Source organism: Triplophysa dalaica, chromosome 2, assembly GCF_015846415.1.
Source record: "Triplophysa dalaica isolate WHDGS20190420 chromosome 2, ASM1584641v1, whole genome shotgun sequence".
In the NCBI taxonomy this organism is placed as follows: domain Eukaryota; kingdom Metazoa; phylum Chordata; class Actinopteri; order Cypriniformes; family Nemacheilidae; genus Triplophysa; species Triplophysa dalaica.
Window position 1 is genome coordinate 22875100 of NC_079543.1, and position 12284 is coordinate 22887383.

Below are 12284 nucleotides of genomic sequence, written 5' to 3' on the forward strand. Positions count from 1 at the left end.
AATTATGATCAGGTTTGATCAAGAGTTTGTCAGACGACTGAAAGACTTGGAACACAGATAGCATCATCTGTTTGATTGACTTCTTGCGAGTATCAGTGCAATTCACTTTTCTGTTGAAGATGAAGAAATCATGAAAGAAATCTCTGGAATTAAAACACATTTAACAGGAAGAAATAAACACTGCGTCAATTAAAGTTTGAGAGGACAATGTTGATGCATGTGAATCAACTGAATTTAAATATTTTATATAGGTTTCCAAAAAGGTTGAATGAAATATTACTTAAAGCTTTATATACTGAAGCTTGTAATTATAAGTAAGTATATAGTTATATTAATTTAAATGCTTCGTTTACTATTAATTGATTAATATTTATAGACTCGTGTAATAATTATATGAGTTATATTAATTGGACATGATTATAATAAAAAAAATATAAATAAAATAAACAATTAGCACCAAAAGATTTTCCTCTTACATCTTATCACTTTAAAGGGATACTTTACAACCAAATCCAAATTTCCCCATGTTTAGCTCACCCTTGAGGCATCATAACTGATTATGGTTTTCTTTCTGAAGAATAATGCATTTGGGCGTATAATACCACATATCATTTTACTTCCAAGCGGTAGAAAGGGAGGGAATGGGTGTTGACTTTTTGAAGTTCCAAAAACGACACATTTGAACCAGTCTTTGTACAGAGGTTCCCTGGACATCAGGACCAGACGTTCAGAAAATGTCATAAAAAGACGTAGAAAAACATTTCTCTTCTGGCCCCTCAAAGGACGTCTTTTCAACATCAACAAAGGCATAGAAAATATGTCTTTTGGACATACTGTACCTTTGCTCAGGGGGTTAAAGCTCAGGACTTGCAACTTGACTCTTGACTCTGGACTTTGCTGTCTTGACTTGAGACTGACTTGTGACTGGAAAACATGACTTGGTCCCACCTCTGGTGTGTGTTGTCAGTTTATCTGTGTTCTGTATATGTTGTCCTCTGTGTCGTCTGCTTCTGTCGTCTGTATATAACATAAACTTTGAATATTATGACAGAAGCACAAAGATGAACATCTGTACAATCTATCGCAAAACATTTACTGACATGTGAAAGTCATGAAGCACATGTGTGGTGGGCTGCTCCCAGTCCACAGGTCCACCCTCTGAGAAGAACCCTTTCTTTGCTTAACTTAAATACGACCCATTCAATACATTGTTTATTTAATATAATCAATATACATTAAAATATGAATATAAATGAAAAATACATTATATTACTAACCAATAATCAGATTATCAAATATTAGACCGGAAGTTAACTTTGGGCAAATTTAAAATTAATTTGCTTGTTTTTCTCTTTTAAAAGACATTTCCTCTTCCGATACTTACAGAATCTCAAAGTCAATATGAGGGTGTAAATTACACACTTTGTTGCCATGTTGGTGCTAGCAAATCCACATATTTAATGAAAAATATAATAAAGGTGTTATATGTAATGATGTATGATGCTTCTTTGAAGGGATAGTTCACCCAAAAATAAAAATTCTGTCATAATTTATTCACCCTCGTGTTCATGTCATTTAAAACACGGTTATTCTGTGGAACACAAAAGAAAATATTGAAAGAAATGTGTCTGTGCTTTTGTGTCCATCCAATGAAAGGCAATAGGGTCCCATGTTGATTGATACCAACATTCTTCCAAATAGCTTCTTTTGTGTTCTGCAGACGTTTGCAATGACATTTTTGGGTGAACTATCCCACAATATTGTTGTCAAAATTGCACCAAAGCAAACAAGGAAAAACAACCATTACATAAAGGTTATGACACTTATACACTTTTATTCTCGTTCAGCCATATACACACACACTGCAGCCATTGTATAGTGTTTAAATGTCTTTTTTTAAGTTATATATTAAACTAATACATGCCTTTATGGATAGATAGATAGATAGATATATATGTGTTCTATATGCATATTCTTATCTCCACAGACACAGAATTAGAAGTAAATCAAACGTGGGCCAGTCACAGTGAAAGAAGTAGCAGTGTTCAACCTGGTTGGAGGATGACTTTCAATGCTTTTCCAGGGCCAGTTTCCCAAACCCGAATTCTATTAACTATGATAAGGGAAAATGCATGGACATGCATGTGAGCTGGCCTGAGATCAGCATCAAATGACAACCTCTTCTAACCCAGCTGCATTCAGAAAAACTAAAACGATATCACAAACTCCATTTTTGCAGTTTTAAATGAAGCCAACTCGTGATTCAGTAAAGGGCATGTAAATGGTAATGCACAGATTCAATCTTTCATTTTTTCATTCCGTTTCACACATTTTGCATAACTGTACCAGTCTATTTAAAAACTCACTTCCAAAATCAACCCAATATGAAAACATTCGCCATCACAAATACCTAAGAGCAAGTTTTCTTATAACTGACGTTGAGCAATATATACACAACAGTGAAACTAATATAAATTTCAAAACAAATATCTCAAATTTAACCTTTTCACATTCACACACAAGCACATAAAGAACAAATAAAATCATAATTTCTGTAAACTATAAAACCATTCCAAACCAACGTCCTAAATCCCTTTTAAAACTGACACATTGCCTGAATTAAAACCATTAGCATCTGCCCATGTGACCTATTGTATTATAACACAAAAGCTGTTGAAATGTCTCCAGTGATGATGATAATGGTGAGGGTTGCTACAGATCACAGACGCAGTGAAATGAGAGAAAAGATAAAGAGAGAAAACCGACAGTTGTCTCAAAATAGAAAGACATTAGTAAGTGAATGCTGCAAGTTAAGCATGCCTGCTAAGATCTTTACTGGTGGCTAATTTACTCTAATGTCATTTTAAAAATGCATATTATATATACTCTCAATGGACAGATTACACAGACGCATGATATCCCAAAAGCTGATAAAGAAGGCAAAGACCTCAACCATTGAGATCAACAGAGTAAGTTTTGATGTTGCGATATAATGCTATGATATTGAAGTTCAAGATCTGTGGTAGGCAGTGCAGTAGTTTTTTTTCAAGCTTAAATGTTTTGAGTATGAACAACCAAGATTTATGAGAGAACTGTTGGATTAAAACCTTTTGTGATTGTTTTTTTGTTTTTTGATTTTTGCATTCACTATAGCTACTTATTTTTCAAGAGAAATGAGGGATTTCAAAACCACTACGAAAGGAAAGAACACCCTTTGGTCACAGAGTACAAGGCAGGGAATTGTTGGAAATTAAAAAGAGAATACTGTCCATTTACTGAAATAGGGCGAACGTCCGGTTGGACCGGACAGGAAGACTGTAAGTGGCAGGAGCGAAGTGCATTCTAGGATTGCATGAGCATGGTGCATAGGAGAGGTTAGATGGATAGACTATTGAAAGAGGAAAATGGAGGGGAGGAATCTATCACGTCATCTCTTCTGCGTCCTCCCATTCTTCCTCTCTGTCGTTTTGGGCACAATAGTGGTGAATGAACTGATGGAGGCGATGCTGTAGGTTGTCATGGTGCTTGGAACGATCGCCTATCTGCTCCGCGCACACTCGCTTCTGTCCCCCAGCATCTCTTACTGTTGACCTCCTCCTGGTCCTAGACTTCTTCATCCTCGTCCTGTAGGAAAAATTGGTACAGAAATCAAGATCATGTTTTAATACCCTCACAATATTTCATTTTACCATGGTAATTCTTAATCGTATTTACTTTGACTATCATATTTATTTATAATGCTTTTACATGACACTCCAAGGAACTTGGAATACAATGATATTACCATGGTACCAAAAATGACGGTTCTTTTTGGTTAGAAGTTAGAAGATGGAAAGAAGACACACTCCATCGAAATGAACAGTAGGGGCAACGTGAATCAATTAGAGAGAAATAAAGTGTAAACACATGCTGTGTTAGCAAGTGCACACATCACCACTAAATTTCCATACTACAATATCTATGGACATTTGCATAAACATGAATTTTCAGGCACTAAGTTCTTTTACTGCTAGATGTTGTAAAACAACAACAAAGGTGTATGCTGTGAATGATTGTTGAACAGCAAATGATCAAATTAATTGTACCTTTTATCAAATCAATTGTTACACATTTACAATAATTACTTTTATTATAAACTTTTAAAGCATTAATTCCTGTTTTTTTCCTACTTGCACACAAACAATTATGCACACGTGACTTTGCACACACACACGGCATGCCTGTTTCCCAAACCTCCTGATAACAGATCCATCAGGTTGCTGTATTTCCTGCTCTATCACATGGGGGATTGAAACCTTCCTAAAGCCCTCAAAGTAGCCTAGAGCCTGAGAGAATGAGCGAGAGACTGTAACACTGAATGAATAATACTGGCATGTGTTTTAGGACAGGGTATCATGGGAAAAGGTCAATTCTGTGTTTATTTACTTTTTTTGTTTATTAAATTGCAAGACATTGGGGAACTGAAGGTAGAAAAAAAGCTTTCCAAAAAACTAAATCTTTATTATACATGTTTCATTATAAAGTGGAAGAATTGCATTTTAAAGGTGTCCAATCAACAAATGACTTGAGTTAGGGGCGGGGCTGTATGTTTTTATCCAAGCATTAGTAAAAAGTGTTTATGAAACCTGTTTGGAAAAAAAGACAGTACAGAAATTACAATGTTTGTATGATGGAAATGTAGGGATTTTCTTATCACAATAACAATAATCTTCGCCATTATAATGTTGTAAGGATGTACAGTGCCGTCTACTGTGATTGGCTGCTCACCTGGGTGAAGTCTTCCCGAGCAGAGGGTAGGTCTGCGGCGAAAACGGAATCACCCTCGTGCTTCTCCAGACGTTCTCCGTGTACAACTGTCGTCTGGACCACCTGTGTGACCTCCTGACCTCCAGCCGATTCCTCCTTTAAAGACGACATGCCAGCCCTCTCGTGGAAGGTCACCTGAAATGATTTAGTAAAACGTGTGTTCAAAACTACACCCACATTTTCATTGCGTTCATTTAGTTTAGTCATTAAATTAAGATTAGGTTGATTTAGTGTAATTGACTCTGATTAAATGATAAACAAATTATCTTGTTCATCGCAAACAGCAGCATTTTACATGGCAACAATAATTATATTTACATTATGGTTCATTTCCATATTATAAAGAATAAATCTGTTCTTTTTTTTACGTAAAGATGTGGATGAACTCAATCACACACCTCTGTCTGATGCCCTTCACTCTTAAGTACTGTCCTCTTCATCACTCTGGAGTACCCGTCCCCATGTTCCACAATGACAGGCTGTTGTTCAGATCCATCCACCCTCACCTGCTCCTTCTCAACCCCGTCAGATGAGAAACAACGGCGAATCACCTTCCTGGTCACCTGAACAGGTTACAGAGAGAGGAAAACACATTGTATTGTTTATTTATGTACAGTAGTGTCATTTGATTCATTGTGTACAGATCTGTATACATATATATCCTAAATGTATAGTTTATGAAAAGAAACAACATTTATATTTTTCAAATGCAGTTGCGATTTTCCAGAGGAAAGATAAAAATGTAATTCATGCACTGTCGGTAGTTATAAAATTGGCCCAAGATGGACATATTTACCTTCTTCACTACCAGGTTTCCCTGTGCATCTGTATATTGCTCTTCTGTTACAGATTGTGGAGGAATATCTGGAACATCATCACCCTGTTAAAGAAATTAAATAAACAATCAATACATCTCAGCCGCTAAAGCAACATTCTCCATATGACAGCTTCCCCTGGACTTGGGTAAAGGTACGGGTTAGCAAAAGAGGAATAAGTAGAAATAATTGTTGGAAAGATTATTACAATATTATGTAGAAATTGTCCATTTTATGACACTCAGGGGTTAAATGTTTCATTAAAACTATAATTGTAAGAGCACAGATCATATTGTTAGCTCACTTTTGGTAACTGCTTTGTATTAGTAAAAATGGACAAATTCTACCAACAATTGAAGAGCAGGGAGCTTAAGCCATACTGTTGCTGGAAAAATGCAGGACTCCGAAAGGGAACGGGACCCCTAAATACTGTCATCCAGATGGTTAGATTTTTCATAATTTGTTGTTTAAAGTAACCATACCACACATACAAAATGCACATTGTTGCACTCTTAAAAATGCTTGGTTGGTTTAACCCATGGTTGGGTCAAATATTACATGGCCATTTTCTTAATTTAACCCAACCGTTGGGTTTGTCCCTTTTTTGAACCAAGCATAGGTTGAAAATAACCCAACATTTTTTAGTGTGTATAACTTTTTGTTAAAAAGAACACTAATGAACCTTTGGAGGTACTCAAGATAAACAAGAGACCATCATGCATTAGTCAACAGGCTTTGGGAGCCAAAATTATTGTCATATGTAAAACATTTGTTTAGAAAAACTCACACTGAACCTCCAACATGGAGCAAACAACGCCCAGACACAATTCTGACATCCCGTTATAAATGTCTTTACCTGAATAATGACTCTCCTTCGCACCACTCTGGTGGTCAGCATATCATCGTCAGAGCTATTTGACAGCACACCTAACGCCTCATCAATCTCCTAACCAAGCAGTATGTGTGAAAAGTTACGTTTTATATCAGCGGTATAATACTGAAAACATAATGAGTCTAAGATAAAATATTAACTCATCAGAACTTGCCAATGATATCAGAGAAGGGGCAATAAAACTTTGTAAATTTGTAATCATGCACTGTTATTCATTTGTATTATTACCATCTTAATTATGTACATTATGATGCAGTTTTATCTTCCTTTATCCTAATTCTGTGCAATTTCAATAAACGACAAACATGCAGCAGCACCCACAAGCCCTTGCAACAATCCACGTGAACCAATAACATTGGCGTTAAGCTGTAAATGTGACACGGCCATCTTTTTTATTTTTTGCTGTATTATAGATGAGTTTTCAATGTTAGTACACAAGAATCCATCTAAATTGTTCAATTAAAACACCATTCCTTTACTGTAGAGCAAACTCAATCAGCCGGAAATAAAACAGGGTGGCTTAGTGAAGGATGGGGGGAGGGGAGATCATGCTTAGGACTCTTACCCTCCTCAGACCAATGTCATCATCATCATTATACTCAGCCCCTCCTCGAAGAGGAAGCTCCTGAGGAGTTTGCAAAGAAGAGTCTAGATTTCCCCCCTGACTTTTGATGTAAACATCTTTTTCATGGGCATCCTCGTTGGGTTCATGGATGATGACAGTATCCTCAAAATCTTCACCATCTGAAGACTTGACAGACCAGCGAGGGCTCTTATCAGAGGGCACATACGATGAGGAACTTCTGTCATCTAGTTGTTTTAGTTCAAAGACATCAGACTTCATGACTTTGTCACTGAGGGCTATTGCATGTTTCGAAGGCTCTTCTTCCTCTTGTTCAGAATTGTCCGAGATGTTCTGCTTGCAGTCGAAGAATGTCTCAAGATCAGAGTCGTCATGTTGATCAACACATTGTAAGTCTTTGGGTTTTGGTGTTAAATCTTTGCAAGGCTTTGGTATGTCAGTGGTGGAATGAAACTCTGCGCACACCTCTAGTTCCTTGCTTTCAGTCAACTCGAGTTGAAATATAGTATCTTCTGGTGATTCTTTTGTTGGGTTTTCAATGTCTGAATGTTGTTCCCCTTGAGATACATCAAGTTGATGTTTTTCACTTTCAACTCCACAAACTGGTAAAAGATCCACCTTTGAGATGTCTGGTTGATCAGTTAATGGATTCTCTGCTTGAGCTGTTTCCTGAAGTTCCTCAAACACTAGATTGTTAGGACGGGTGAGACTGGGAACCATGGGTTCAGAAGATTCAGACAGACAACGGCCAGAATGTTTCTCTTCTGATTGTTTGGCGGTTGATGACACAGATGATTCAGACAGTGGTCGTTTTGAACTTTTGGACATTGTAACATTACTGTTGTCAACTTGAGAGAGTGGTGACTCCACTATTATCTCCAGGGAAGGTTCCTTGAGAACTGGTGTCATGTTTAAAGAGTCTTCTAAGTGTTGAGAAGACCAAGAAAGACAACCAAAATGTTTTTCTTCTAAATGTTGGGGTGACTTGCCAACGTCATCATGAGAAACTGGTCCCTCGAGCACTGAATTTATATTAAGACTTTGCTCCAAAGGGTCTGAAGACTCAGAAAGTCTTTGGTCAAAATGTTGTTCTTCGGAAAATATTGTCTCCTGGGAAACAGGTTCCTCAAATGCTGGATTCATGTTTACCAAGGGTTGCGATGACTCAGACAGACTACGACCAAAATGCTTCTCTAAATGCTGGAAGGTTGCAAAAGACATAAATGACTCTGATTGTGGCCGTTTTGAACTTTGGGAGTCTTCTGAAAATGCTTTTTCAATACTTGCTGATCTGAATTCAGAAGACTGCTCCCCAAAGTCAAAATGTTGACAAGTTATGACTGTCTCTGGTGTTTGTGGACTGATATCAGAGCTTAAGATAGGAGACTTTTCACTCAGCTGTGCTTTCTCTGGTTGAATCCATGTGTCCGAATCAGTCTCGGATTGAGACAGCAGTTCCTTTCTAAAAACATGAGTGTCTTCTTTAAGAGGTTCATGTGTTAACTCTAATTCTTCATGTTCCTGCTCAGGACAATATTTATCTTCCTGGTCGTTACAATATTCACCTAAGCATTCTATTTGCTGCCCTGGACAATCCAATAGTTGCAAGTATGAGACCTCAAGTTCATGGGACTCAATTTGTTGCTCTATCATAAAATCAACTTCGGTGAAAATGGTCTCTGAGGGTTGTGGTGAAAAGCTGATGGTTACAGATTGATCTTCATTTAAAGTTGTAATCTCATGGTGGGGAGATGACTGAAGTGATCCAGAGTCAATTGTAGGGGACTTTTCAGCAACATCTTGTTTTTCTGCCTCATAGCTTTGCAACGATGCTGTGTCCAAATCACTAAACTTTTCTGTCGTGAGCAACCCCTGAACAGATTCTGGAGAGGACTTTATTAGGTCTGGAGTCACTCTTGAAACTTCTTGAGTCATTTCAGTCCTGTATAAGAAAGTGTCACCAGCCTCCTTTATGGTGCTAGCAAGACCATGAAGGGATAATGAACAGTTTGTATCTTGGCCAGACATTTGGCTGCTCTCAGGAACCAATCTGACACTTTCAGATGGTTTGCTTTCATTGCATGGAGATGGCTCAGGGGTGTCTGAAGATTCACTGGATTTAAAGAGTTCTGTCTTTTCATTACTTTCTAAATCAGATTTTTCGTACACAGGGGACACTTGATCCATACCCCCAGAAATTTCATCCATACGCTTTGGTTCATGAAGTTGAGATTCTTCAACTTCACTGTCTGGTGAAGTGTGTTTTAAGAGGTCGGGTACTATGTTGTCAGGTTCTACCATTGACAAAACAACAGAATTTTCACCTGACGAAAATCTGGCAATAGATACCTGACTGAAATCAAAGACATTTTGAGATGACTCTGTTGACTGTTGGTGTAATTCAGACAAACTGCTCAAACCCACAGGTGATGGAGAGGGAATACTATTTTCATGGTCTGAAAGTTGACTCAGAGCTTGTTTTTCTTCCTCAGATGATGAAACCTAGGGCATAAATTATATGAGGCGTGGAAAAGTATGAAAAAAGAAAAGATGATATTGGAGGGATATTCACAATGAATGAAGACAGACAACAAACCAAGACAGCGTATGCTATAAACTCAGGCAAGTTTAGCCAAATAGGATGTGTTTCTGCATCAACATGTTTTGTAGGTCCTGGATCAACACTGATATACAAAACACTATTTCCATCCTTAGGAAAAGTTCATCCAAAATTGGTCAAGATTGACTTGACCATTGTAATTTTTATTCCTACTATGGAAAATCAAGGGGGACAATTTCTTTGGGTAAACTATACCATAGCTCCATTAAAATAAAAGAGAAATGAAGCCACTATTCCAGGCCCCAAGCCAAACCCAACAGTAACTCTAACCTTCAAATCTAATGTTGTTTAAGGATAAAATATGTTGATCACATCCTGCTTGCCAAAATTACCAGTGACAATCCTGAGTATCGATGTATGATGTATGAACCTCAAATATGGACAACATTTTAAATAATTAAACACATCAACAATGACTGGAACATCTGGAGCAATCTTGTCTTTGTGGACTAGAAAACTAGCGTCCTTGTACTAGGTTTTTTGTCTGTGCTGTTTTTCACACACTTAAAACATCAACCTCTAGTTTTGCTTACTTGCACAAAGTCAGAAACTTACTTCTGCAGCCTCATTCGTTGATTCCTTCTTGAGCTCTTGGGATGGCCATTGATTGATGAAGCTATCCCTGGGAAAAGCAGATAGGAAAGGGAATTACGTTACTATACAGTATACAATCTGTAGAGGTGCACTACTATCCGACTGTTAAAATAAGCTTCCTAGAATGTAAAATGTATAATTCAGAAGACTGTAAATGATTACCATGGATGAAATTACCTCTAATACCCAAACATATTGTTAAATACCCAAGGAACTTTATGTATTACTCACTGGCTGATCTCCAATTCCTCCATTAGATCCCCATGAATACTCTCCGAATGGGCATTTCCCATTGCTTCGGCCCATGATGGAATGTCAAGGAGAGAAGCCACAGATAAGTCTTCTTCTGAAACAGCTGGAGGATGCCTTTGTGAGGTCTCCACTCTACGGACCACCCGCAAACTTTCAGCATCCTCTTGAACTGAGGAGAGAGCTACAAGAAAAAGTGTCACTGATTCTTCAAGAAAACTCTTCTCTCTGAAAGTAGGTGTCAGAAAACCCAAGCAAACAAAAAGATCATTAAACACTGAAGGTGAACATTGTCCCACCTTCACTGTGGTCCAGGGTTCTCTCGATCTCTGCATATGTTCTTGAAGTTTGCTCCTGAACTGACTTGTGCATTTGAATCTCAATAAGATGGACAATGTCCATGCGGTTGATTTTAGTCAGTCTTTTAATCAAAGTGTCTTCTACAGAATTTGATACACAAACATAATCTGTTTATTAAAATGTTTATGTATACGGTCCTTTAAACATTTGTATGATTTTTAAGAATTCATGCAAAGTAGATAATTGGTTTTATGTAAAGAGAGAATAGACTCACCGGTTGCGTGCTTTCCTTCTCTGTCTACCCAACGCTGTAACAGGGCATGACTCTGCTCTTGTAGCGAGTTTGGGTTTTCAGTGCGCACTTGCTGAATTTCATCCTCAATAAACTCCAACTCTTTGGCCAGCTCTGTGAACAGTTTAATAATGTAAATTTGTAGTGTTGACAGAAAACCTGTACCACATTTGTGGCAAAAACACAGGTTGTTTTAAAATGATGGGACATTGTATTTACTAAACTGACGGAGAACATCGAAGGGTCTGAATAGTCTAAGATTCGATAGGAGTAGCCTGATTGGACTACAAATCTTACAGTCAAATCTTCGTAGAGGTGTTATGCAATGGGGATTTTGCCATTTTGGTCATATGGACAGTGGCATAGCAGATGGGCATGCACTGATCACAATAATGGTGAAATATTTTTTTTTTAGTACAGTGATTTGTAGATAGGACAGGAAGCGAAGTGGATGAGAGAGAGGGGGTGGAGTAGGGAAAGGACTATGAGCCGGGATTCGAACTCGGGTCGCCCGGGACGCACCGGCATATGAACCATTCGACCATTGGCTCCGACATACAATAATGGTGATTTTTGCGGGTACAAAAGTGATAATGGATTCAATTCCATTAACGTTCATGACTTGAAACTTGTCTTGGACTCGCCTCTCTTGACTTGGGACTTGAGATGACTTGAGGACTTGAGACTTGAATGCAAGGACTTGAGACTTACTTGTGACTTGAAAACAATTACTTGGTCCCACCTCTGAAGTGTCTACAGTGTAGAATACTCAGCAAGGGTGAATGGTTGCCAGAGTGTTGCTATGTGGTAACCATGGTTTTAGAGGTGGCCATTGGCGTCTATTGGCTTGTTTTATTATACAGCAACCAAAAATCTTTACTGAACTCATAGAAAGGTGAAGCAACACCTCTTCAAAACAAGCCACAAAAAATCTAATTTTCATTCATGCCTGAAGCAATACTTCATGTTAGCATTTGTATAAATGAATATAGAGAGTGATGCAGAGTGTTGCTTTGCTATTGAACCTACCTGTCCAGCTAAAACCTAGAAGGTCAGCAATGATGGCCAAAGTCTCTTCTTTCCTATCGATATCATCATGCCAGTCCGCTGTAATCATTATTCAAAATACTCAT

At 37.9% G+C, this 12284-nt stretch overlaps 1 protein-coding gene across 7 annotated transcripts in view; it reads right to left on the reverse strand.

Annotated features, from left to right (window-relative positions):
• Positions 1–1808: 1808 nt before the first annotated feature.
• The window catches only part of ank2a (ankyrin 2a, neuronal), a 57791-nt gene continuing 47315 nt past the window's right edge, over positions 1809–12284 (reverse strand). For all 7 annotated transcript variants that reach the window (XM_056735330.1, XM_056735313.1, XM_056735321.1 and 4 more), the window contains 9 exons: positions 12181–12258; positions 11134–11265; positions 10859–10999; positions 10542–10743; positions 10272–10338; positions 5603–5686; positions 5205–5369; positions 4768–4941; positions 1809–3624 (listed from right to left, as the gene is read on the reverse strand). In XM_056735330.1, the coding sequence (XP_056591308.1) occupies positions 3604–3624; positions 4768–4941; positions 5205–5369; positions 5603–5686; positions 10272–10338; positions 10542–10743; positions 10859–10999; positions 11134–11265; positions 12181–12258 (1064 nt within the window). In that variant the 3' untranslated portion in view covers positions 1809–3603. The remainder of the gene's footprint in view (positions 3625–4767; positions 4942–5204; positions 5370–5602; positions 5687–10271; positions 10339–10541; positions 10744–10858; positions 11000–11133; positions 11266–12180; positions 12259–12284) is intronic.